At 39.9% G+C, this 27,642-nt stretch overlaps 2 protein-coding genes and 1 long non-coding RNA gene across 7 annotated transcripts in view; all 3 read left to right on the plus strand.

Annotated features, from left to right (window-relative positions):
- LOC121654152 (ribonuclease inhibitor-like) overlaps nt 1-27,642 on the plus strand; it is a gene marked incomplete at its 5' end in the record, with an annotated part of 136,450 nt that overhangs the window by 90,268 nt on the left and 18,540 nt on the right. The window lies entirely within an intron of this gene.
- On the plus strand, nt 3,182-6,524 carry LOC121655291. Its single transcript, XR_006013134.1, has 5 exons — nt 3,182-3,288; nt 5,039-5,154; nt 5,588-5,744; nt 6,174-6,366; nt 6,485-6,524. It is a non-coding gene; the product is annotated as an uncharacterized LOC121655291 (long non-coding RNA).
- Nucleotides 6,550-21,447, plus strand: LOC121653914. 5 transcript variants are annotated; one of them, XM_042007692.1, is made up of 11 exons: nt 6,550-6,583; nt 9,009-9,125; nt 9,295-9,411; nt 9,570-9,692; nt 15,365-17,342; nt 17,576-17,617; nt 19,437-19,484; nt 20,093-20,152; nt 20,356-20,469; nt 20,775-20,995; nt 21,237-21,447. In XM_042007692.1, the coding sequence occupies exons 1-10, from the start codon at nt 6,578-6,580 to the stop codon at nt 20,990-20,992; spliced, it is 2,823 nt and encodes a 940-aa protein (XP_041863626.1). In that variant the 5' UTR covers nt 6,550-6,577; the 3' UTR covers nt 20,993-20,995; nt 21,237-21,447. The 5 variants fall into 5 exon arrangements, with proteins under 5 accessions (XP_041863626.1, XP_041863617.1, XP_041863634.1 ...); XM_042007683.1 differs by lacking the exon at nt 21,237-21,447 and having other exon boundaries at nt 20,775-21,115; XM_042007700.1 differs by lacking the exon at nt 21,237-21,447 and having other exon boundaries at nt 15,365-17,306; nt 20,775-21,115.

The following is a 27,642-nucleotide window of genomic DNA, read 5'->3' on the forward strand; positions in this document are numbered from 1 at the left end:
CGCGTCCTCTCGCGGGATGAAATTTTACAAGAATAACGGCTAATGCGCTAAACAGCATTCAATGGAAACACCTGCAATTCGCAATTGCTCTTTGTCAAAATTTTAGAAATATCTGTTTTGTTTTTTGTTTTTTTTTGTGAAAAATTTAATGGAAATGCAGCTACTGTTGAGTGCTCCTTCCCAAAAGTACTCAAAATAAAATATCTGCTTTGCATGCTGGAAATGCAAATGGTCTGAAATAACCTTGTGAAAATCCCTGGTCCCTATGAAAAGTTCCTGAAGAAGTGTAAATCACTCTAAATCAAAACTCTTTAACAAAGGACAGCGCAGTCAGCAGGGCTGGTTCGAATCCCACAAGAGACAAATATCAACACCTTCCAGTTGGTTCCTTAGAGCAAGACCCCTAACACTAATCCCTAATCACCTTCAGATGTAAGTTGCTTTGGAGAAAAACATCTACTAATTGACTGTAGAATACTGAATAGTTTTGGTGCTTAAACCTGTTGAAAGTTTGTAAAACAAAGTGTGTATATATATGAAATACTAAAACAAAATCTGGACTGCTGACCTCTATGCTGAACTTGACTCTCTCTTAATGTTAGTCTGCACTGTCCCTGAATAAAGTAAAGTGGGTATTGAAAATAAATAACGAAATTACAGAACATATGATGGAGGCAGGTGGCCCATGGCCTCCAGGCTTCTGTATTCAGCATTGTTCGCCACAACCACCAAAGTCCAACTGCCTTGCTGTCCCTTGTTTAAAATACTTCAAATAAGTTGTAAATACCTGTGATGCATTGGCAACCTGTCTAAAGTGTACTCTGCCTCTCTCCTGGTGGTAGCTGGGATGAGCTCCAGCCTCCACCGACCCTGAACAAAATAAAGCATATATGGAAAATAAATGAACAAATTACAGAACATATCATGGTGCCTTATGGCACATGGCCTTCAGTCTACTGCATTCAGCTTTGCTCTGCACAACCACCAAAGTCCAACCACCGTGCTGCCCCTCATTGAAAATACTTCAAATATGTTGTAAATACATCTATATCATTTTGATATTGAAACAGAAATCCATCTGTTTCCATTTTATCTCTATGTAATGAGTAATGGTGGCGTCACTTGTTCAGGCAAAGAAAAGTCGACCTTAAGAGCCTTAAACTGATACCTAACTCAGAAATATCTTTAGAGACCGTCAGATAAATATTTGATTTCACCTACAGTTTGAATCCATCTAAGAACAAAATATCTCCACTAATCTGATAAAATATGTGAACTACTTGTGTGCGCCTATCCATCCATCCATCCACCCACCCACATGCCCACCTAACAGACCTCTTGCTAGCAGTCCTTCCCTCATATCAAATTGCAAGTGTTTTTAATTGGTTCTCCAGTAGTTGTCGGTGTAGCTGTTGGTAAATTCGAAGGCAGCCTAATAGGCTGTTGTTATATTCAGAGTTTAACAAAATGATCAGGGGGAATTTGGGCAAATTACCTTTAAGCTGATGGTGTAACTGACAAAATAACATTCAAAAGCAAAACTTCTGAAGAAAAATCGTATGCACTCCATGTCAGAGTGGAACGTTGAATTTTAATATACTTACACAATTGAGTACACTCCCGTCAGTCTCAGTACTTTGTCTTTAATGCTGATCAACAAATGTTAGCATGCATAATAAACTAAATTAAGGAGATGTGCACTGTAATCATTTTACTTGCTAAACATCAGCATGTAAGCATAGTTATTATGAGCATCTAAGCATGCTGATGCTGGCATTTAGCTCAAAGCATCACAAAGCTGCTGGCATGTCTGTAGGCTCACACTGTCTCAAATTCCCCTTTGAAGAGGAAATTTGTGTTTTATGGTGCTGAAATTAAACATTTTATCACAACATGGACAACATGCAAAGGAAGACAATAAAATGTTTTTATTTGATGGCTCACTTCTGGCTAATAATCTCTAAGAGAATTAATTTTGAACAGTCTTTATTTGCACCATATAATCACCTTGACTATTTACAGAAAAGAAATTAAATATAGTCAAATTACGTATTTTGGACATTAAAGGTAAAGGAGCCTAATATATGAGAAAAGTCTTTGAACATAATAATTATCTACAGGGATTTTATGCTTAGCCATATTAGTAAGAAAAAACTGTGTGTGTGTGTGTGTGTGTGTGTGTGTGTGTGTACTTACATTTGCTACAGTAAGGGGCCCAGAGGCAGGGAGCCCACCAACGGTGTGGGGCCCAAGAGCTTCGTGGGGCCCAAAAATCAGGGCCCCACAAAGATTAGCTATTTAACCTAGCATAACAGCCTCCCCTGACATGCCTCCTGCTTTTTTTTCACTTTCCCCACAAGGTGACAGTTTCTGGAAATGTGTGTGTCAACTGTGTGTGCTCTCTAGCGATCGCAGAGGCTTGAGGCCGTTACTACAAGTATACACACTTCAGAAAGTGTGTATCATTAGAACCAATAGGAACGCGTTCTGAACTGAGTGACGATGAAACCTCCAATGATGATCAAGGTCACAATTAACAATAAATAACACTGAACGTGACTGGCTGTATGTAAAAACAGCAACTAATTTGGGCTGGATCTCCACTTCCCTAATATGGATATGGTCTGTTTGGCACCGACAAGCAAGTTCGTCATGACAGCACATGGTAAGCTTATTTAAATATTATATATGTATATATATGTATGCATTTTTTTTTTACTTTGACATGGCTCTTTTCTATGTCGTTTTAACCCAGTAGTCTGTTTCTAACGTTGGGACAAGAAATTGTAACTTATAATTAGTCATTTTAGATATTTTAGAATGTACTGCTAGCTTGCTACAGCATGCTTGCCCATGTGCAAGTAACATTAGCATTAGCTTGCTAGTTAGTTGCTAATGTTAGTTGCACAGGTAGTAAATATATATATATATATATATATATATATATATATATATATATATATATATATATATGCTTGCTTGTGTGTAAGCGATTGGTATTTAATTATCGTCAGAAATGTAAGACATAAAAACGTAACTAAAAACTCACGTTCTTAAAATAACTGGTCGATATAAATTCATAATATCATTAAAAACTGCTGTGATTTTTATAACAAAAGTTTTAAGACCAGACCAGATTAAATTAGAAGTGCGTAGTTATTTACAACGCTGATTCGCCCCACGTTACTGTGGGCTTTAAACGCACCGTGGCTGTACTGATCACACGCTGCAGTTGATTAAACATCTTGGATAAAATCACCACAAAATCAGGCCAAGCAAACAATAAATGTAAGTTGGCTTGATTTATGTATGTCTTATATCAGTAACAGGCGGCTGGTAATAAGTTTTTCACCGTGAAATACTTTTGTCAGCTCCTTCGACGGTCGGACAGTTTGTCGGACCGTTTGCCGACAACTAGCTTGCTAGCATTTATAGAAACAGTCGATTTAATGTTCACACTTTGATAAGAAGATGGGTTTATAAAGTGTATTGAACGCACATAATGTACCATGTTGCGTGTGGCGTAGGACAGGCTTTTTTTTTTTTGTTGTTTGTTTTTGTTTTCTGCCGATGACAGCCTTGTGTCGATAAACATTCTATTAAAGATGCGGGCTTGAAATAACATGGATTTTCGTAGTTTCTGGGCCACTTGTCATATTTATTAGGCTGCACAAGTGACGCATGTCAGGTAGTGTGGAAACATTCCAAAGTAGTCGTTAGTAACAGCCGAGCGTATGTTGCAGTTTTAAAGTTATTGGCCGACCGTAGCCAGCACATTTTCAATAGCATCGTTTTAAGGAGATCACAAAATAGGAAAGCCAGATTTTTGGCTTTTTGTGGAGCAGTGGCAGTAACGTCTGTACAGAGAAACTTGTTGGTAGTCACAGCCAGGAGTTGAGAGTGATGTGAGCGCCTTTATAGCGAAGACGTTTATAAACAATGTCATGTATGATGAGGATGCTTTAACGCCCACATTTTACTGGTGAGAGGGTCTGCTCTGGTCCTCTGCACACCGCGGCAGCCTCGTCTCCCCCCTCCCTCTCCTGTTGTAAATCAGCTGATCGGCTTTTCTGTCGCTGGCACCATTGACCTGTTGCGTGTGTTTATCTTTCAGCTTAGTAGGAGGAAACTCACGTTTCATGGTTCACACCGGCACATATTTATCCAAAGGTTTTATTCCTAGCTAAAGTGATTAACATTTATCAGTGTCATGTCAATCAGATCCATGTCATTGTCACAGAAACAAGAAAACATAATCTCCAAATCATTGGTGCTGTGTAGATGTTGGAGACATAGGTCTGATCATTTATGGGCCATTAAAAACGTGAGAGAAAATATTAACAATATTCTGAGATTTAAATCAGGGAAGCTCCCCTCTCTAATAAAGTAGCTGACAGGTGGTAGAAAAGATTTATACTTAAGATATGCAGGGGCAGGTCTAAAAGTTTAGATGGGGGCCAGGCAGGGACACTGACCAGCAATAGGGTTGCTACAAATTAATCTGATTGGAAAATTTTAATCTCTTGACAACCCTAGTTTACATATATATAGATAAATATTGTATGAAAAGTGTTATGATTTCTGCAATTACACTCTTGTTTGGATTTTTTTTTCCCCTGACTGGCTAAAAGACAGGAATAAACATGCTTTAGACTAAAGTAAACAAATCAGACTTTTGATAACAGTTCATTAAAATAAGAGCTATGATGAATATGGCTGTCCTGTAATGATTAGTCTGCTCTTCATTTCAATTGAGAATGTGTGACAGCTGAACTGCCTAAAGGATAGACAAATATTTTACACCTTTAGATTAACAAAGTTACTGCATTTCTTCATCAGTATTTACAGTTCAGGAAATTAATCTAGTTGTCATGAAGCTGCATGACTGTAGTTATGCTATCTTGTGGAAAGCATTGTGTATCATAGGTTTAGACAGTTGCTGCATTAATAAATAAAATCATTAGTTTTAAAAGTGAATCTTTGGATTGATTAGTGAATGATGTTTTCTCTGTAATCACATTAGAATTCTCTTTTTCAGAGCCATAATGATAAAAAGGAAGAAAAGGATTCATCCTACTGAGGAGGCAAAGTTATACATACAGTCTTCTACGGACAAGCCAGGGTTTATAGAAAGATTTATCGATAGTTGCAAAGGTAAGGTGTAGAAAGGCCTTTGTGGGTGTGTGTGTGTTTGGTGGGTATTGTGTGAGACTGAATTTCCTGCTCCAGTGTTTGTTGTAAAAGAAATGTTTTAAATCCTTATTTTTGTCACGGTTATGCCGTGTGTAATTGGCAAGAGTTTTTTTTTTTTTTAAGGAAAATCAAGTACCAGTATTTTAGGACTGCTTTCCAAAACATTTTCGGTTTAGATTAATGGGTTATTAACAGACTTGTACAAATCTTAACAAGCGTTGAAGAAAATCTGTGTAATTTGAATTAGGTGTGTTGGATCGGGGAACATCTACAACATGCAGGACAGTAACAGCTGGACATTTTTAGCATATATATATGTTACAGATAAGGATAAGTCAATGCTTTCTTGATCACATCTTAATCTAAAATCTTTTAAAATCTTTTAATCTTTTAGGAAGAGGAGTATTCGCTGCCCAGCCCATTGAACCAGGCACCTTTGTCTTGGAGTACAGAGGTGAGCTAATATCTGTGGAGGAATGCCGGTCCAGATGTTACTCAGAGAGAGAGAGTACATTTCTCTTTGAATTTGAATGGCAGAATCGTCGGTGGTGGTAAGCATGTAACAGTTGTGGTTTTCTTATTTTTATGTTTGTGTTTTTTTTCCTTTGGGCTGGGGGTTTGTAGATTTTCATGTGATTTTCATTTAAGCCTGAAATAAAAATTTTTAGTACCTGATTATGGAATAAAAACTCATCAAATCATTTAAATACACATGCTGGGTCAGGTGTATTAATTTATTCTAATAAATCCATTTCAGTTTTTCCTTGAAAGTATTACTGATTTGTGTTGACATTTTGGAGTAACAAGAGAGCTTTATCTTGTGTCTTCATGCTATCACATAATAAAGTTTAAGTAGACATGAGTAATGTATATTTTATATTTGAAATTATTTCTTTACAGTGTAAGGTTTGATATTTGAGTAGAAAGTTGTACATCAGTTGTTCTTAACTGTTTTCCTTTTACATTTTATACTGCTTTAGTATTGATGCATCCAAAGAGGATAAATCCCTTGGAAGATTGGTTAATGACAACCACAGATCTCCAAACTGCACCATGAAAAAAATTGTGGTGAATGGAAGACCACATTTGTGCCTGTTTTCTGTAGTGAAAATAGAAGTAGGGACTGAAATTAATTACAACTATGGGGATTCTAAATGGCCATGGCGTAAAAAAGTGAGTGGATGAGTCGAGCATGTATGATTGCATGTTTTCCAGTTTTTCAACCTCACAAAATATCTTGTATTCATTTTTTGATTACTACATGTGTTCTTGTTGTGGATTTAAATTCCAGATGACAAAGATGCAGACCTCTGCAGGGACAGCTGAGACTGTGTTGTCCTCCACAGAGCAGCCTAATGAGGATCCAAGCACCATTAATGCCAGCATGCAGGTAATGGAATAATGTGGTTCAAAACCTATTTAGCTGCATTTTCTCTATGTTCTTGAGATAGGAAGGCGTTGAGAAAACTAACATCATACATACTCGTGTCCAGTCTTGTTCTTCATGGGGCCCACGTGAACCAGAAACCCTGGAACACTTTTGGCTTCCTTACACACCTGATTTCTCATCCGTCACCATGTGGGGCCCTTCTGCTTAGATTTAGTTCTTAATGATTTTACATCATAGTTGCTGCAACTGGGATCACTAAACCTTAATGTATTCCAATTGTAACCCAGGTGATAAAGGGTTGAAGTGAAAATGTGCCTCAGCCAATCAGAGCAGAGCTTGCTGCTTGCTCAGCCGTGCTTTACCCAATCAGAGCACTTGTAGGACTGTGAGCAGCCTCTGCTGAGAAACAACGGACAGACGATGGTGACACGCTGCTTGTGTGAGCTGGTATGCTGAGCTGATCGAGCTGTTAACGTTCCTGCTTTCTGAACGGCGTTCATGAGAGTTAAACTCCCGAATTGGCCAGGTTTTTGGGTTTGAGTTGAAGCATCGATGGCGAGCCAACCCAGATGAGACTGCCTGATCCTCGCACCTGTTGAAGGATTGGTCTTGAGAAGCTGCTTGCATCCTCCACCATACAAGGATATCCTCACTTTCCTCAAGGTTATGGTGGTAGGATAAGAACACCACAAACTATCAGCCAGAACCCACCATAACGTGAACTCACAACATGTGCACAGCGTTCACCTTAAGACTGACTTGTTGTTATTTTATTTGACTTGACTATTGACCCCAAAAGACACCCTTTTGTCTTTCCCAAGTTGATATCCACACTGCCTGTGCTGTGGAAGGACTCAAACTGTCCAGATGTGAGTGTAATGTTATCTGGTTGTTCTGCTAGTGATGAATGTGATTAATTGATTGTGTGAATATAGGGCTCTAACTATTGAACTGGTTTGTTTGATTTGTTATCATATTAGCCCTAATCTGGATCCAGTATTTACAGAATTTGGATAAGGAACTTAAATACGAGTGCACTCGGGTTGGGAAAATTACTCATCGCTCATTTCTTATGAGGAAAGTAGTTTTTTTCTAACTATATCTCCTTTATGTGAACCTCAACACTTGTAAACAAGTGACTTTTCATTTCATTTCTGTCATGTTTATGTTGTACATGGTAATACAAGGTACCTGTTAACCATTTTGTGCTTCAGGTGTGTTTCTTAATTATTGCAAAAGACCTCTACCTCTCAGTTGAGTCGAGAACCTTCCAAACAGGGCCCAAAGTTAAGTCAGTCTCCCAGTATACATCATTCACATTATTAACAGTAAATTATTATTATATCAGGAGACAAGTGCTACACAATGATGGCTGAATACTTCCTGATTTGCTTCATTATTATGAAGGTATCTCTAACATGGTGGACGGTATACACCTGTAAGTTGCTGTGACCCAGCCTAAACCCTGCATGAAACTTTGTAAAATGTCCTGATTTCAATATTAAATTGGAAAGTTGTCGTTAGTTATGTACAGTCAACCCAGAGGTCTTCAAGGGGGTCTGTAAACCTCATGGTTCTGCAGAGTACTGCAGGGGGTTGCTTAAAGGAATTTTTAACTAAATAAAATACATATAAATGTGAATAAGTATTGCAGTGTATAGACAAATGGAGGTGGAAGGTGTTATCTTTTAGTCAGACATGCACATTTTCAGCAACATACAGGAGCTATCTCAAGCTGTTATTTTAAATGTTCATGCATGTACATTCCCACATGTGTGCTGTAATTCTGACCATCTAACTAACCCTCATCATAATACAAATGGAATTCAGCTCTATTAACTAAGAATGTGCCCCCTGTAGTGTCTCTGGGTATCCCAAGGAGTACATGTACCCCAATATGAGAAAAACTGCTCTAGTTGACGGCCAGCTTACTTTTATTTTAATTTATACTTGCATGCATATTTCTTCTCGATTAGATTTAATTCTTAATGATTTTACATCATAGTTGCTGCAACTGGGATCACTAAACCTTAATGTATTCCAATGATGGCTGAATACGTCCTGATTTGCTTCATTATTATGAAGGTATCTCTAACATGGTGGACGGTATACACCTGTAAGTTGCTGTGACCCAGCCTAAACCTGCATGAAACTTTGTAAAATTTCCTGATTTCAATATTAAATTGGAAAGTTGTCGTTCATTATCTATTTAAATTGATATTTTCTGTAAAGTTATGTTTTTGAATTAGACATGTGTTCCTTTCTTCATTTTAACATCCATTGTGGTTCAATAAAACAAATATGTTTAAAATCATAAAATCAATCCACCTGTACACTACTGAGATTGTTAAATATTTCAGATACAAAAGTGCTTTTTTAATTGCCTTGCTGGTAAGGATTTTTTCACTTTTGTGTTTATATTTAGGTTTTCCAAGGGCTTTCCCTTGTTGACTATCCAGAAAGTGATGAATCGGAAGACGGTTCTACAAATCTCAATTCTTTGGCATACTGTGACAAGGTTGTTCGAAAGAAGAGAAGAATGGTAAACATTTTATCCCTCATACATTTTAATGCTGTTCTAATATGATATTAATGATGTGTGTTTTCTTTGTATTTTTTTTATATAATCTGTTTCCTATTTGCTTTAACGAGGAGTCCACAGAAAGTTTTAGTTTTAATTTAATTTTAGCTTGACATAATGCTTCTTGCAGAGCCATTGTGTACGACCTTCTCCTCAATCCCCCTACAATTCAAATGAAAGTGTAGTGGAAGATAGTGATGACAATAATGACTACGTTCCAAAGCTCAGAAGAACCAAAAGCATTCTGGTATGCGCCTCACACCTGAAAGCAGGGTTAAAACATTATTTACCAGCCAATCGGATTAACTCTCTCCTCAAATCTTTTTCGATATTTTTTATATTTTCCTCTAATCTAAAATGTGGCTGAATGGAACAACTAAACCTCAATCTAATTACTCTTTTCAGATGGATGGAGTGCCAGATTTTTCTGATGCTCTCTATGATTCAAATGATGACAACACAGAGGGTCCTTCTACGTCAAAATCTGAAATGGTATCACAAAGGCAAAGAAGAGCATGTTTCAATCCTGTAAGCTTCCTTTTCTCTACTGATTCTAATAAATCATGTTAATTTTTTGGTATTTAGCAATGTAAGGAAAATATTAGTCTTTTAGACTAGTTTTTAGATTGCTTATCTTTCAATCCTTTTATTGTTACCGGAGGGAAATTGGTTTTGCATTCTCAACAGACATACATTACAAATAATCCAAAGTAAAATCAGAACAAATGGCATTAGTCAAAAAATTGATTCTCACAATCCAGTAACGATAACAAAAAAAAAGAAAAATAAATATAATCTCGACTTGAACAAAAATCAAGACCAACTAGGTCACCTTAGTGGCTATTACCATTTTAGTAGGTGAACAGCAGTAGGGACAAAACAACACCTTAAAGACCCACTCTGGTGAAAATCATGTTTTTCATGTTGTCCATGTGGCATTTATCTGATGCAAGAGGGCATATCTTGTGAAAAATGGGCTTTTCTGAGTATTTCTGCATTTAAATTATTCTGAACCAGTGGCGGACAGAAAAAGGCAAACTCAGACAGACCCTCATTTACGCATCATAAACCCACAGGGCGGGGCTACAAGCTCCTATCTTGCCCTCTCCGTCCACTCTGACTGAGGACAAAGAGATCGCAGATTACACGTTATGTGCAGGTTAGCGGGTTTAGATAAAAGCTAATCACATTAGCTTATGGTTAAGATGGCGCCGTCCTAGTGGCAGCCTGTTGCAGTAGTTCCACGCAGTTGTGTTAGTTTATTGTTTTTTATTGCGTTCTTCGTGCGTTTTAATTCTTTATTTTTACACTGTTCTGCGCATCATCACCACGCACAACAGTGAGATGCTTTTCATACGGATTGCACATTTCTATTCTTTTTAATTGCACTTGGATCTCTCCGGATCACTGGGAGCTATGCCTGCTACATCTCCACCGGCATTATTTACACGCGCGACCAGCTGATGGCCCTGGGACACCCGGCTCTCTCGGCTGGAGAGAGGCCCTACATACCCGAGGAGCTTAAGAGGAGATGGCGAGGCTGCAGAGCGGGGCTTAAACGGAGGATTAAGAAAAGAAAGTTTAAGCCCTACATCCCTGCAGTCATCACTGGTAACGTTAGATCACTGGCAAATAAAGTGGATGAACTGGAAGCGCTCGTCAGGACATAGAGGGAGTACCGAGAGTCCAGTATTATGTGTTTCACAGAGACGTGGCTGTACGACCAGATACCGGACTCTAACATCACCATCCCCGGCTTCCAGACAGTCCGAGCCGACAGAGACACCACCGCGACCGGCAAAAAGAAAGGAGGAGGCCTGGCCGTGTTCGTAAACAACAGATGGTGTCACCCCGGTCATGTCTCCATTAAAGAGCAGCTCTGCATCCCGGACATCGAGCTCGTCGCCGTCGGACTTCGCCCATATTATTTGCCGAGGGAATTTACCAGTGTTATCGCCATAACTGTTTATATTCCACCGTCTGGTAACGCAGAAGCAGCGTGTGACGTCATCCACTCTGTAACTGCGGGACTACAGACTAAACAACCTGGGGCCTTCATCGTCATCACAGGTGATTTTAACCATGTGTCTCTCTCATCCACTCTTCCAACCTTCCACCAGTTTGTTACATGCACCACCTGTGAAAATAAGACTTTGGATCTGCTGTATGCAAATGTTGAGGATGCATACAGCTCCACTGCACTGCCACCATTGGGCAGGTCAGACCACAACCTAGTCCTGCTCTCACCATCATATAAGCCTGTTGTTCAACAGCACCCAGTCACAGTGAGGACAGTGAGGAAATGGTCTCCTGCGGCCATGGAAACACTGCGTGGAGCGCTGGAGGCCACGGACTGGGATGCGCTGTATGAGCTACATGGTGAGGACATCGATGGCCTGACGGACTGTGTCTCTGATTACATTGGGTTCTGCATTGAAAACACCATCCCCACAAAAGAGGTTCGCTGCTACCCTAACAACAAACCGTGGGTTACCAGCAACCTGAAGATCCTTCTTAATGAGAAGAAGAGAGCCTTTAGATCGGGGGATCTTGCTGAACTCAAGCGTGTACAAAGGGAACTAAAACACAGCATAAGGGAGAGCAGGGACAACTACAGGAGGAAACTTGAACGCAAACTGGGGGACAACAACATCAGGGACGTCTGGAGGGGGATGAGAGAGATCACAGGCTTTCAGAGGAGAGGTGGGGGTGCAGCCGAGGGGGACAAGCTACGTGCCAACGAGTTGAACATGTTTTTCAATAGGTTCAACTCAAACCCCCCCTCCACTGGCAGGCCCTCTTCTGCATCTCAATCTCAACACAACAACTCCCCACCTCCCCCCACCCCCACCAACACCAACACCACCACCTACTGGGACCCGTTCTCATCTCCTGCCCCCAGGACTTCCTCACAGCCCCCACAGCTCTTCCCCACCTCCGGCTGCAGACACCTCTTAGCACCTCTGTTGTCACCTCCACCACCCAGCCCACTGCTTACATCCACCTCAGAACCTGCTATACCCCCTACCCCCCAGTCTGGACTCCACATCACATCCAGCCAGGTGAAGAGAGAACTGGAGAGACTCAGACAGAGGAAAGCCGCTGGACCGGACGGACTCAGCCCTTATGTGCTGAAAGCATGTTCCGGTCAGCTCTGTGGAGTTCTCCAGCACCTCTTCAACATGAGCCTACGCCTTCAGAGAGTGCCAGTGCTCTGGAAAACATCGTGCCTGGTCCCAGTGCCCAAAAAAGGATGTCCTACTGCACTGGAGGACTACAGGCCAGTAGCACTGACCTCTCACACCATGAAGGTCATGGAGAGACTGGTTCTGGCGCACCTCAGGCCACTGGTGAGCCAATCACAAGACCCCCTCCAGTTTGCATATCAGCCCCATGTTGGGGTTGATGATGCAATCATCTACTTGCTGCAGAGGGCCTACTCCTCCCTGGATAGACCTGACACATCAGTCCGCATCATGTTCTTCGACTTCTCCAGCGCCTTTAACACCATTCAGCCTGGACTGCTGAAGGCCAAACTGCTGGACATGTGGGTGAGTGCTCCCCTCGTCGCCTGGGTAGACGACTATCTGACGGGCAGACCGCAGTTTGTGAGGTTACAGAGCTGTGTGTCTGATCGTCTGATCAGTAACATTGGGGCCCCCCAGGGAACTGTGCTGTCTCCCTTCCTCTTCACCACATACACATCAGACTTTAAGTACTGCACTGAATCGTGTCATCTGCAGAAATTCTCTGATGACACGGCCATTGTGGGATGTGTGGAGGGGGGGAGGGAGGCGGAGTACAGGGACCTGGTGGACCGCTTTGTGAGGTGGTGTGGGGAGAACCATCTACTGCTGAACGTGGCGAAGACGAGAGAGATGGTGGTGGACTTTAGGAGGAAAAAGCCTCTGCCCTCTCCTGTCTGCATCAATGGGACAGATGTGGACTCAGTGGACTCATACAAATATTTAGGCGTCACACTTAACAATAAGCTGGACTGGTCCACCAACACAGACGCCATTTACAAGAAGGGGCAGAGCCGGCTTTACTTCTTAAGGAGGCTCAGGTCCTTTCACGTCTGCAATAAGATGCTGCAGATGTTTTATCAGTCTGTGGTGGCGAGCGCCATCTTCTTTGCTGCAGTGTCCTGGGGTGCGGGCATCAAGGCAAAGGACGCCAACAGACTGAGGAAACTGATCAGAAAGGCAGAGTCTGCTGTCGGCTCTAAACTTGTCACCCTGGAGGAGGTGGTGGAGGAGAGAATGCTGGCAAAACTGCTGGCAATCAGGGACAACCCCTCCCACCCCCTCCATAACACACTGGACAAGCTAAAGAGCAGTTTTAGCAGCAGACTGATCCAACCCCGCTGCTCTAAGGAACGGTACAGGAGATCGTTCCTTCCTGCTGCAATAAGACTCCATAACTCATCTACCTCTGCCAGAGACACGATCACACAACTGGACTAAGTCAACCACTGTACTTACTGCAACCTATAGTTGTCGCTCTGATATACAATTATATAATATTTGTATCCTTTGCACATCATTCAACATTCTGTATTATCTTTGCACTTCCTTTATTTACATAGTCATATTTACATATCAATATCGGATAGCTATTTTCATTATTACTTCATCTTGCCACTGCACTTTATCTGCCAATTCACTCTTGTATTCGTATTTTTTTTTCTCTAATTTATTCCACTTTGGATTTTTTATGTTATTACTGGACTACTGTAACAACGCAATTTCCCTTCGGGGATAAATAAAGTTGTCTGTCTGTCTGTCTGTCTGTCTGTCTGTCTTTCATTATTTACTGAAAAACTTTGCTGTGAGAGAGCAATGGATTAGGTCATCACAATATAACAAACCACACGTTGGTTTGCAGTCAACACTTCAGGAAGATGCTTTACCAACTGGCAGCAGAAAAAAATGGGCTTCACCAGCAAATCCAAATTACAGCTGGATGCTGTGCCTTCTATCAAGACACCATCAAATGGAGATCCTGTATTTATCAATAAGTTAATTTTCTATAAGATGCACAATCCAACCAAGTCTGTCTGTTAACATTTGCTAACATTACAAGTTGTGTTTCTTGCTCAGTTTTACTCAGCAGCAAGACACACAAACAACCCTTTTCAGTCAACTGGCTATCAATGTAGCACGAATGAACAACTCGTCCCACTATATATCTTGTCCGTGCAGGTTACTGGTCGGTTCTCTCATCAGGAGAATACAGAAACAAAATAACTTTTCAGCGTTCATTTTGCGTTTTCTCTCTCTCTCTCTCTCTCTCTCTCTCTCTCTCTCTCTCTCTCTCTCTCACTCTTGTAGACAAAAATAAAGTTGGAGATCACACCCCCATTTTGGTGTGGAAACTTTTTTATTCCTGTCTTTCCCATGTTTTCCTATAAATCTCTGGAATTATGATACAGGAAAAAAAACTAAAAAATTTCTGACATGGGGAGACAGCCCCTGCTGAGCAGCACTGCTCTCCGTCCACAACTCTGAGGCGAATTTACTAATGAGCTACTTGTTCTCTGCAGAATCAGTCCTGGGCCAAAAACTTCAAAGACCACTGAGAACATTTTAAATAGTTCCAAATAAGCATTGGAGTGGGTCTTTAAGTCTCTTTGTCCTCCCTACAGGGGCCCTGAAATGACAGCTGAAAGGTAGAAAGACAAACTCTCTGGAGAGCGTGGTTCAGGCAGTTCAATATGGAATCAGCCTTTCTCACATTATTCTTAAAGATGTACAAAAGGCCCTGCCAGCAGCTTCCACTAAACTACCCAAACAGTTCTTTATTGGAAAGATTTAAGCTCCCAAACCAAACAATGATACAAAAAGATAAGACTGATTCAGTGCTTAAATGTTTTTTGTTGGAAAACTTGTCCCTGAACTTTGGAGCTGGTATTCTTTATTGCTGGTAGTAGTAGTAGAAGTAGTATTGGTGGTATTACACAATTCTTTGTTTCAATATTCTGTATGGCAGGCATAGCATAAGTGTTATTGACTCTGAAAACGCAACACTGTAGAAACATTAATCCTCTGAAGTTTGCACAATTAAGCTGTAAATCCATTAATGAGCTCCAGCTTTCTGAATTTCACTTAACATACTTGCCAGTGAATATAATTTCAGGATGCAGTAGACAATTTAAATTATAGTCAAGTTGTAATACTTTCTTTCTTTGTTTTCAAAAGCTTCAGCCCGATCTCATAGGATCAGACGACAGTGGAAGTAGCGGAGAGGAGTATATTCCAAATCCCAGGGAGGAAAGCATGGACAGTGATGTCAGCTTGGAGTGTCCTCTGGAAAGTAAGCAAAAGAAAATTAAATCTCCTAAGAGTAGAAGCAAGACTTCTAGCCATAGCCAATGTGAAGATAGGAGGAAAAGCTTGGAAACAAGTCAGGATTCCACACAAAGACTTGATGCCAATGAAGGTGAAATGGCACCACTTGAAGAGCCATCCATCTATGTAAATCCAGTTTTGAAAAAGGAAGATGGTTCAAGATGCTATAACAAGAAACATCATTGTTTGTATTGCAACCAAGTTGTTCAAAAAATGTCAAGACATTTGCAACGTAAGCACATGGATAAGGTTGATGTTGCCAAAGCTTTCAGTTTACCAAAAAACTCAAAGGTAAGGCGAGCACAGTTGGATTATATCAGAAACAAAGGGAACTTTGAACACAACATTGAAGTTATGGAAAGCCACCAGGGCAAACTCACCCCATTTAAACAACCAAATAAAAGGACCGATGGACAAATATTTTCACATTGTGTATATTGCTATGGACTCTTCACGAAGAAAGTTATGTGGCGACATTTTCAAACCTGTAAATTCAAGCCTCAAAACAAGCTGTCTAAACCAGGTAAATCAAGAGTCCAAGCTTTGTGTGCTTTTGCTGAACCTGTTCCATCTGGATTCAGTGACGCATACTGGAGGTTCTTGAGTTGCATGAACCAAGACAAGATTGCAGTTGCAATTAAGGAAGACCCCTGCATTCTTGAGTATGGTTACAGGTTGTTCAGCAAGAATGAGAGGGTCATCAGCCAACACCAGTACATTCGACAAAAGTTGAGAGAACTTGGCAGACTGCTACTGGAAGCAAAAAAGGTTGCACCTGTGAAGTCTGTCAAGAATCTTATAAAACCTGAAAACTACAGTCATGTTGTCACTACTGTAAAACGTCTGACCGGATTCAACCATGAAACTGGTAGATATCAATGCCCATCTCTTGCCCGTAAAGTTGGACACAGCTTGCATTCCTTGGCCATGTTCGTTAAATCTGAAGGACTGAAGATCAAAGACAAACAAACTGTACAAAATGCAGACGAATTTGCACAGTTATATCAAGAAAGTTGGAAATTTGACATTGCGAGCCAAGCACTAACTCAACTTGACCAGACCAAGTGGAACTGTCCTCAAGTCTTACCCTTCACACAGGATGTCCAGATTCTTCATTGCTACTTGTCAGAGAAACAGCAGCATCACATTAATATGTTGAAAGAAGAGCCTTCACCCAGTAACTGGAAAGATCTTGCAAAAGTTACCCTGGCACAAGTCATCCTTTTTAACCGCAGAAGAGCTGGAGAGGTGTCCAAAATGCCTTTGACGTTCTATTTATCAAAGGACACTTCTGAAACGCATGAGGACGTTAACTTGGCCCTCACAGCTCTTGAACAAAAGCTCTGCCAACATTTTGTACGGATGACAATCGTTGGAAAAAGAGGAAGAAAAGTCCCGGTTCTCATCACTCCGCTCATGAAGCAATCACTGGATGCCTTAACTGAAAAACGAGAAGAATGTGGCGTGTTAAAGGACAACGGATACTTGTTTGCGCTTCCACATTCTGCTTACTACCTGAGGGGATCAGACTGCTTAAGACAGTTTGTAAAAGAATGTAATGGCATTAAAAATCCCCAAGCCCTCACATCAACAAAACTGAGAAAACATATTGCTACTTTGTCCACCGTTCTAAATCTCAAGAATACAGAACTTGACCAACTGGCAGATTTCCTTGGACACAACATTGAAGTGCACAGAAAGCATTATCGGCTTCCAGAAGGTACCCTACAGCTTGCCAAAATAAGTAAAGTTCTCCTGGCCATGGAGCAGGGACGACTGGGAGAATATAAAGGCAAGAGTCTAGATGAAATTCATCTTGACGTAAACGGTAATAAATTCTTAAGTTCTTTTAGATCTCTAAAATTGTCATATTATTGGTGCTTGTCATTTTATTAGTTCTGCTTTTCAACAGAATAGTGTTTACCATAACTTGTTACAAAATTGGGAATATTTACTGTATATTTGACGACATACTAAATATTGCTGTTTTTGTAGTACTTGAATAAACCCTCGATCATACCAGTTGAGATTTCCAACTCATTCTGTAAATTATCATTTTAGAGACTGTTGGTACAGATGGATGTTCCCAAGAGGACATGGAAGGTATGTGTTTATTATTTATTCATTTACAATTTTAACAGGATGAATGACCTTTTAAGTAGTTATGGATATTTCATTTAAAAAAAAAAAAACAACAAAATGCACATATAGATATTGTTTGGGCAGTTCAAGGTTTCTCATTAATTATTGACCACTTTTAGAATTAAAGTGGAAATGAAACAGTCAACCAAATTAACATTATTTACTAGATTGAGTCTTATTCCGTTCAATAAAAATATAACAAATGTGACCAATATAAACATAAAAGAAAAACATACTGCCGTTTTTATTTGTCGAAACAAGGGCGCCACCATCTTGCAGTACTGTTAGCTGCGACGTCACAGGGTTGGTTGGTGTCTCGGTCCTGATTAGTCCCCTTGTCAGTGTCAAAGTGAGAGAGAGTGAACAATGGAGACTGGTGAACCAAGGGAGGAGAGAAAACAGAAGGACTACTGTATTGCTCCTGGGTGTAAAAATGACTTTTTCAGAGTTCATGCTGAGGACGCAACAGTCTGTTTTCACAAATTTCGCTGAAAAGGCCCATAACCTCAAATAATTCCACATCATTTGTCATTTCATCTCTTAGCCAGAGGTCATTACAGCTGGTACAAACGTCCACAGAAACAGACTATTTCTTACTGTGACTTCCTATTTTCCACGGCAGTCAGTCATGTTATCCTAAATTCTGTGATCCTCTTCACCACCATCCTGCAGGTTGTATTCTTGTAATACATTTACCTTGTGGGATTCTTTTACTTGAATAAACGCCTTCAAATGCGTCTCCCTGCGTAGGGGGGGGGGGGGGGGGAGTGCAACCATCACGAACCAACGTAATGCACAATAACCAGCTTTTGAGAAAATAGTTCTTTTCAGCACAGATAATGATCGCCAGTTGTCATTAATCTCTTCTGTGCTGCCAACCAGTGCAGCAGGACAATTCTCCATTTCAGTGGAACTTTGTGAAAATAGACTGATCTGGAAGCAAAGTGAGTCCGGTGCTGGAAGAGGTCACTGGATACTTAAACTTGGCAAAGAAGCACATCAGGGAGAGTACTAAATGCCCTTTTACATGTGGGATTCTCTAAACATGAGTTCAAAGCCCTCTTGATGTCTTTAATCAGCTGGTTTCTGGCCGCTCTGAGAACTGATAAAAGACCTGAATGCAGCATCCCTGGCTTTCAGCAGAGATCTGAATTTTGCATCCAGCCATATTTTTGGTTTAGATAGGTGATCACTGTTTTGGTAGCGGTTACAAATTCAATGAGTTTAGAGATGAAGCTGAGGACAGTAATATGAGAATTCCTCTTGGCAGCCTCTCTAGGAACCTGTCAATCAGTGCACTGGAAGTAGTCCTGCAGCACAGAGGCAGCTTCATGGGGCTGCACGGTGACAGTCCTCTGCTCTGGCTTGATCTGTTTCCGTCTTGGACGGTAGTCAGGGGTCAACATAAAGAAGATGTGGTTAAAGAAGCCAAGGTGGGGGCATGGGAACAGCTCTGTATGCTGTTTCTGTATGCAGTCTTAAGTGTTTAATTGTATTGGTAACATGAAATATGGTGAGACCTGTGTGTAGGAGGTTTGTCAGATCTATGTGAATTAAAGATCCCTGCAACCATGTAAAAACCTCTGGGTGCTTATTTAGGAGCACGGCGATATCATGTAGCTCCTTTAGCGCTTCGCTAGTGTTAGCAATGGGTGAAGCATAAGCCACCAAGACAAACACTGCCATGTAGCCATGAGGAAAAGTGAGTATATTGCAGTTTATATTGGTAGTCATGATCACACCAGTTTATTTTCAACTCATTGTGTCAATTATCCTATAGATATAGAATCTGATGGTGCAGATGGATGTTCCCAAGAAGACATGAAAGGTATGCTTTGATTTGTATTCATTTGCAATTTAACATGATGAATGACCTTTTCATTAGTTCTGAATACTTGGGGGAAAAAAGAAAAAAAAACGTGGATTTTGATTCATGGTTTCCTTACTTATTGACCACTTTAAGGATTAAACTATGAATGTTGAGAATAATTCCGATACATTTCCAAGGAAGCATCCATTTTGTTCTACTACATATTAACGTTTTTTTTCCTTTTAAATAAATTGTCTTTATTTTTTTTATTTGTTTCAACCCTGGTAAGCAATGGTAATTCAATTCACATTTGCTTAGCTTTTCATTGAGGGATAAAAGAATCTCAATTTATATAACCTCTAATACTTATATTTTTGTTACTGTAGCAACAACTTTGTTTCAACAAGGATTACATGGAATGACTACGTAACCTTTATTAAGTTTTATGGCATTACTCATCTTAATTATCAAAACCTCTTTTGTAGAAGTATGGAAACAATATGGATGACTAGGCTTAAATATCTAAATTTGTCTTAAATATTTCAGTTTATTTTTCAGAACAGTATTTATGAAGAGCAGTTAAGTACATTTGACTACAATCAACCTCTTAATGTTTTCTGTGCCAGGTGATTGTGTGCCCGGAGCAAAGGGGACAGCAGAGGGACATGTGAGATCCCAACAAGAAGGTACTATCACAGTGTGTGCCAAACGCCAGATAGTGAATAAAATGAACTGTATTGTTTTTTCTCATCTTTAACAGACCTACATTATTTTTAGAATTTATACCCCTTCTGACTTTGTTTTGCTATTGTGACAGCCAGCAAAGTTTGTCTTTACTTGTGGGATGAGTAAAGTATTTCTATTTTTGTTTAATCTTTTATGTATTCAGATACTGATATACCTGAAGCAGCGATGTCAGAAGGGGAGGTCAGCTCGACATCCCAGCTAGCCTGTACCCCCAGAGAAAGCAACCTAAACCAGAAGAGGGCAACTCAACAGAGAGGTCATCAATGTTTTGTTTTTTTTCCCCCCTTTGATCAGAACTGCTCTTTATTAACTGTTCTTGAGCACCATCGCTAAATTAGGCACATGATAAGACACTGGGCTAAACTCTTAAGTTTGTTGTCTACTAAAATGCAAGTAATAGAGGGGCACATCAACATACCACCTAGTTCAGAGATATAGATAAATCTGGTTTTGCATATGTTTGGGACAGTCACTTCTGCAACACATGTGCAATCAGTCCAATCATTTAAAAAATCTGAATAAGGATTACTGTTCTGTAATGTGATGTTCTTCTTTCCTCAGGTAAACAAACCACTGTCAAAAGAAGCTGGACATCAGAAGAATGTGGTGCAGTACAAAAGCATTTGAGGAATTTCATTATAATGAATCAAGTTCCGGGTAAGAAAGACTGTGAACAGTGCATCAGTGCAGAACCTGAAGCCCTAAAAAATAGAGACTGGAGAGCTGTCAAGTTTTTCATCAAAAATCGCATAACGGCGATGAAAAGAAAAATGCTATGAGAAGCATTATTGGAAAAAGCGTAAAAAGAAATGGCTTTGTTCCACCACCTTAGTTGTTTTTTTTTCTTTTATAAAAACACTTTATTCCCTCTGATATTGGACACAGAAATTTAATTAGTTTTTTCTAAAGAAGTGTTCTGTTTTTTTTTTTCTTTTTTTTTCTTTTTTATAACTAACTGCAATACAGATTGATTTTTGGGTGGGGCAGATGAAAGTTCTGAAACGAAAAACACGTTCATGTACTTCTGTATCATTTGCCAATGTTCTTCAAAAATACAGTGTTGGCTGAGTACAATTTCTGTCATTTCTGGTGTGTTTATTACAAAAGTAACACTGGGGGCCAAAAAGGGTGTGAACTGGGTGGTTGGTGGTGCAAGATCAAAGTAGTTTACTTTAGAATACAAATTCCTGATTCAAACTTGGTTTCTTTAACAAGGTAAAAGGATAAATGAAAAAGTGTCTATGTCAAATAAGAGTGGTCCCTGCTAAGATATTAAAAGTGGAACGTAAATGTGTATCAAGGTGGACCTCTTAAGTACAGAGTGTTAGAGATGGACCCCACAGTTGATGGAAAATCTGGCTTGTGTGAGGTGGACCTCACAAGTGCTTAATGTTAGAAATGGACCCCAGAAGTTACCACAAAACGGACATGGACAAAAAAGTGTTGAAAATGGCTGATTTAAAGTGATGTTTGGAATTGAGATTTTTTTTTAGCCTTGCCTGATTTTTTTGAGAGGTCTACAACCACTGGAAAGGGGGGACCCCACAATTGTGTGTAAAACTTTTGGGCCTCGTGAGGGAGGAAAACAAGTATGTGTGTGTGTGTGTGTGTGTGTGTGCGTGCGTGCGTGTGTGTGTGTGTGTGTGTGTGTGTGTGTGTGTGTGTGTGTGTGTGTGTGTGTGTGCATCTATTTTGAACACTGGTGTAGGGTGAATGTATCTGGATGTTGGTATGGATGGACAAAATGGAGGACGTGGCGGTGTGTTTGATTGTCCGTGATGTGGCGTTCTGGGGCTCCACTTTGGCTGCTTCCTCAGAGGTCTGACTCTGATCTTTGGAGGGGACGCGGTTGCATTTGCACCATCACTCAAAACAACTCACCCTTAATGTTTAGTATACACACCCACACACTGCATACACACACACTGCGCACACACACACACACAGGGGTTCTTGGGTCTTGAGAAGATCCTGTAGTGGTGAGCAGTTCTTCTCTGTTCTTGCTTCTGCAGACGGCTGTAGACAACATGTCGGGGCGACTTGTCCTTTGGTCCAGTTCTTTGGTTGTTTCATGTCCTCCTTGCTTCTCTATCTTGATCAAGACATTATTCAGGATCTTTGTTACTTCTTCATTGCTGTGGTTGATCTCAACCTCATCCAGGACCTATTCGGTTTTCCTGATGAGCTCTCTGTGGCACGCTGTCAGGTTCTCTGGAGTCCAAGTCCCTACTCTTGAAGGACTTGCAGATTCTCAGGAGGGATTCAGCTGCCAGAGTGCTGAGCTCACTTGATCCTGGAGAAGTTGAATTTCCTCCACTTCACTGCTGATCAAAGAAAGTTAAACTCTTGTGTATATATGAGGGTACAGATAGTTCTAATGTCTCTCTCTCTCTCTCTCTCTCTCTCTCTCTCTCTCTCTCTCTCTCCTGGCTGCCTCCAAATATGTTACGCTCTAAAGAATGACGCCGTGGACGATCCTTAGTGTAGCACATTACATTTAATTCCTGTTGGAACACAATAACAAAATATTTCGTCTCTGTGTTTTATGTGCTGCTGTGTGACAGGTGTGTTTAAATGGGGGTAAAATATTTCAACAGCTCCCTCTGTTCAGTCTGTATAAACACATAAAGCCACATGAACAGGTTGTGAAACATAAATGAGAGCAGGACTCTTCTCTACCCATGTAGCTGACAGGTGAGAGAAAGAATTTATGCTTAGATGTGCAGGGGTGGGTCTAGAAAAGTTTTGATGCGGGGGCCAGAGAGGGTCATTGACCGGGAAAAGGAGGGCACAAATTAGAAATCTTTTTATATCAAAGGACCAACAGAGGACACTATTAGAGGAGGAGAAGAAAGAAACAGACAGAGATGAGACAGGAATCAACAACAGACTTTAGTTAGCAGGAGAGATCAGAGTAGAAGTAGGAAAAGATAGATGCAGAATTAACCATCATTAGGAGGTGACTCTTTAATGAGATAGGAGCGCGTCTTTAACAAGTGACTCTCTGATATTATTCATGATGTTTCTCAGAGCAGAGATGGAGACATCTGTGAATCAGCTGCTGAAGGAAGACGCTTCAAACCAGAAAGATCCAGAACCTTCAGCAGGTAGGACCCAGCATCACATGAAGCTCAAACTGACCAATCACATCTCTAGTTACGTTTGTGGTTTTAGATTTGTTTGAAGATTCTCTCATTGGTTTACAGATCCCATCATAGACTGTATAACGTGTGTATATATATATATAAATAGGGCTGAGCATGTTGACACGTTAATTGTGCTCTCTTCTTAAATCTCTCTTCCCTGTGTTTATGTATTTTTCGGACTTTATGCAGCTGCTCTTTGAATTATTGTTGTCTTAACTGTGTTTGTTGGTGATAGAAATGGTTTTACTGAGCTGGTAGCTGAGATTCTGGACTTTCTGTGGATACCACACATGTTTATATTTACATCTACAGACCTGACGTTACACCTGGAAACGAGACTTTAACCCTTAACTCCCGGTAGCGGAGGCTGCAGGTGCAGTCAAGCTAAAAATGAAAGTTTAGAGAATTTATAGGCCAAAAATGTGGATAATGAAGCAGTGAAGGTGCATGGATGGAAGTTATTGTGCATATTGTGAATATTTGTCTCTCCTCACCATCTAGAAGCTGTGAGATTCTAATCCTGCTTTCTGTCTGTTCACCTGATGCTGATATTCATCACATATTGTTCCTTCTGTGTTTAGAAGGAAGCAGCTTCACAGCTTTAAATTCATCCTGCTGACTTTTTACCTTTTAGTTAGTAAATCCTGAACATTTCATCCTTCTTTCTCATTAATATTTGGCTGTCATAGGTATACCTATGATAAAAATGACATCTTTTTAAGTGGGAGAACTTGCACAATTGGTGGCTGACTAAATACTTTTTTTCTCCACTGTAACTGTCCTGATTCAGGCACTTTTTTTGTTTTAGAAGGAATAACTTTTCCTGAGAAGACCAAAGCCTAAATGGCCATGGTTACATGATGTTTGTTCATCCTGAGATAGTTATTCAGAATTAAATACTTCTAAATTAAAGTATCCTCCTTCCGTATTTACATGGAAGTAGTATTTGTAAATTGAGGTTTACATGGAAAACGTAATGTAATTTATTTAATTCTGTTTAACATCTGGGGGTTGGGAAGGGGGCAGTTGTGACATATTTATGTCTACTGGAAGAAAACAAACCCTAGTTCCAGCTTCTTTTCTTTTCATCTACAACATAGAAGAAGATATAATAAGTACCATTTTCACTTTGATTGTACTTATAGTTTTAACGCAGCAGCTTGACACCAGCATACTCCTTCACTTTAGTCACCAGAGGAGAAAGAAATGGTCTCGGTTCAAGTTCAACGCTTAGGGTGTGGCTTCCTGGAATATTCATCTGCTAGTGTAGAGAATATGTGTGAAATATGTGTGAAACATGTGTGAAATATGTGCGTCATTGCGACGGGACAAGGGAACAAGCAATCACAAAACAACTGGAATTAATTTCAATTGGAATAAGAGTAAACATGATCGAAGACTTATTCAATAAACCAGCCACTTACTTTAGGTTTATGTTTATTCTGAAAATGACGTTTTTACACTTTTAATTTTTAATGAGGATTTAATTTTTACTCTGAATAAAATGTGAAATAAAACTCTCATGTAAATATGACCAATGACGCATGTTCATATCTCTTTTTATCTGCAGAGAGAACAGCTTCCAAAATTCGGCCTGAGTTTGTGAAGAGGTTGTCTTTAGTAAACCTTAAAGAGCTTTTAGATTACCTGGAAAGAGATAAAGTTTTCAATGTTAGTGAGAGAGAGGCTATCCTTGAGAGGAACCAAACTAGAGCAGATAAGGCCCGCGACCTCATCGACTCTGTGATGAATAAAGGGGAGGAAGCCTGCCAGAGGATGCTAGCACATCTTAAAACCATAGATCCCAAACTCTACTTCCAGCTGCTTTCTTCCTCTGATCCATCTGCTCTGGAAGGTAAGGCCATATGTTTCTGTAAAGATTTGTCAGGCAAACGTTTGGGTCGTTTACGTCTCTGAGATAAAGGGCAGTCAATAGCATTTTCCACTACCCATGGGAGTGGTTTTTCCCCTTATGAGGTCACAAGGGGAAATATCTCATTCATATGAGCACACATTCATTAAAAGGTGGAGCAAGCAAGTGAGAGAAGAGACAGAATTTTCTAATTTTTGGGCCTCATACACAGGCTATGAGGACACATATGACTGTCAGAAAACCTTTAGAAAGTGGATTTTGTATAATATGGGACCCTTAAAGTAAATAAATACTATAGTATTAAAGACAAATGATGTCATAAACACCTCAAATAACCCAGATGTTTTTATGCAGTAAATATTAAATGACATGATACAGTAGTATTAGACACTTAAGAAGCAGTATAACAACCAGCATTGTCATATAGGAGGGACAGAGGACGGGATTTCTAAGGGCCCACAGCCCATTAGGGTCCACACACAACCCAGGCACTATACCTGAATTATTATGTATAGATGAAAACTGGAGGAAGAGATGCTGAATCCACATGTCTACTGTTAAACTGAACTAACCTGCCACAGCAGCAGGAAGTCAGAGCTCCAGCAGCAGAAACATTTACTCAGTTACGGCTGCATTAAGTTTTATTATGATGCATTCAAGTTCTGCTAAGTAATTATGAGCATTAGGCAAAGGTCAATTATGCTATTATTATGATGTGTTCAAATCCAGTCTTGTAAAAGTTTGTTATTGGTGGGACACTTGAATAGCCGAAATCCAAAAAAAAAGGTGTTAAATGTTCATTTATATATATATCTATATATATATATCTATATATTTATATATAGATATATATATACATATAGTTTTTACAGCAAGATAAAATAAAAGACACCAAATACTTATTGCCCTACAAGGGTGACATCCCTCTTATGTTTTCCCTCCTACATGAGTGTTTGCTTAAACTAAACTGCTCTTGACATAGATCTTATGCAGGGGGTAATTTTACAGAGCTTGACCTCCACATACATGGCAAAGTGAAAGCATCTGCCTAGAGCCATGATACTGAGAAGCCCATTTAGATTGTGTGTATTCCAAGACTGGGTTAGTTCTTCACCAGTGTCCATGAAACACAACATTTAATTTTAACAAAAGTAATATATAAAGGAACAATAAGCCTTTATGCTCTTTCTCCTGTACATGGTGTTTAGCAACTCTTTTTATAACATTGTTCCACCACCAATGATATAAATAAGGTGGTTTAAGTAGTTATGGGTACTACAGCATGCAGATCTGAGAAATGAGACAACTAATAATACATAATTCACATACTACTACTACTACTACATTGTAAGGAAGAAAACAAATTGGGTTCATTACATCAGGCACCATCTAGAACACTGAAAAACATCATAATACACACACATAAAAAATGGGGTAGAGGGGCCCATGACCATGTTCTTTCTGGGGTCCCAAAATTCCTAGAAACTGCCCTGATAACAAAAGTATGATAATACAACAGTAATACTTGTTATGCCTTCTGTTATAGTAGTTTAATTAAAAATGCTTTTCCCACAAGTGTGTATTTTACATTCTGGACTTTTCCAGAAGCTTGTTTCTGGTCCATGTGGAACAGATTCAAGCTGTTAAAATAGCAGCACAGAACCTAGAAGCTGCTGGAAGGTTAATAACACCACTGAGAACAAACATCATAATTCCTCTCTCACAAAGACGAATGACTGGACTCCCTGGCACTAAGTTCCTCTCACTTTCACTTCATTTCTTAGATTAACAACTGTTGTAATGTATATTTGGTACAGAAACATTGACATTGGACATAGTTGTTGTGTTTTAGGTGAACAAAGCAACACGTTACTCTGCAGACTGGTGTTAATAGCATCAAACTACATCTATTCTATATCTGAACCACGATCGACAGCCTTGGACGTCTGAATGTTTAAATTCTGTAATCCTCCATTCTTTGTCGTAAACCTGCTGAAAGATCATTGCATTAGTGTGTGTTACTAGATAAAATGAATCTCTTACTTTCTGAAATGTAACTGAAACATGCATCTAACCAGAGTTTTAGACGATTTCATAATCAGCCGCAGATGATTTGATAGTTAATTTTTTTTCTTTCAGTTTAAACTTCTTAATAATAAAGATCCTGATCTGTTTTGTTGTTCAGGGGTTTTTCAGAAGTGTCAACGTAAACTAAAATCTGCCCTGAAGAAGAAGTTCCAGTGTGTGTTTGAGGGGATTGTTGAAGAAGGAAATCAAATTCTTCTGGACCAGATCTACACAGAGCTCTACATCACAGAGGGAGGGACTGCAGAGGTCAATGATGAACATGAGGTCAGACAGATTGAAACAGCATTCAGGAAACCACACAGACCAGAAACAACCATCAGAC

The sequence above is a fragment of the Melanotaenia boesemani genome, chromosome 2 (assembly GCF_017639745.1).
Source record: "Melanotaenia boesemani isolate fMelBoe1 chromosome 2, fMelBoe1.pri, whole genome shotgun sequence".
Taxonomy (NCBI): Eukaryota; Metazoa; Chordata; class Actinopteri; order Atheriniformes; family Melanotaeniidae; genus Melanotaenia; species Melanotaenia boesemani.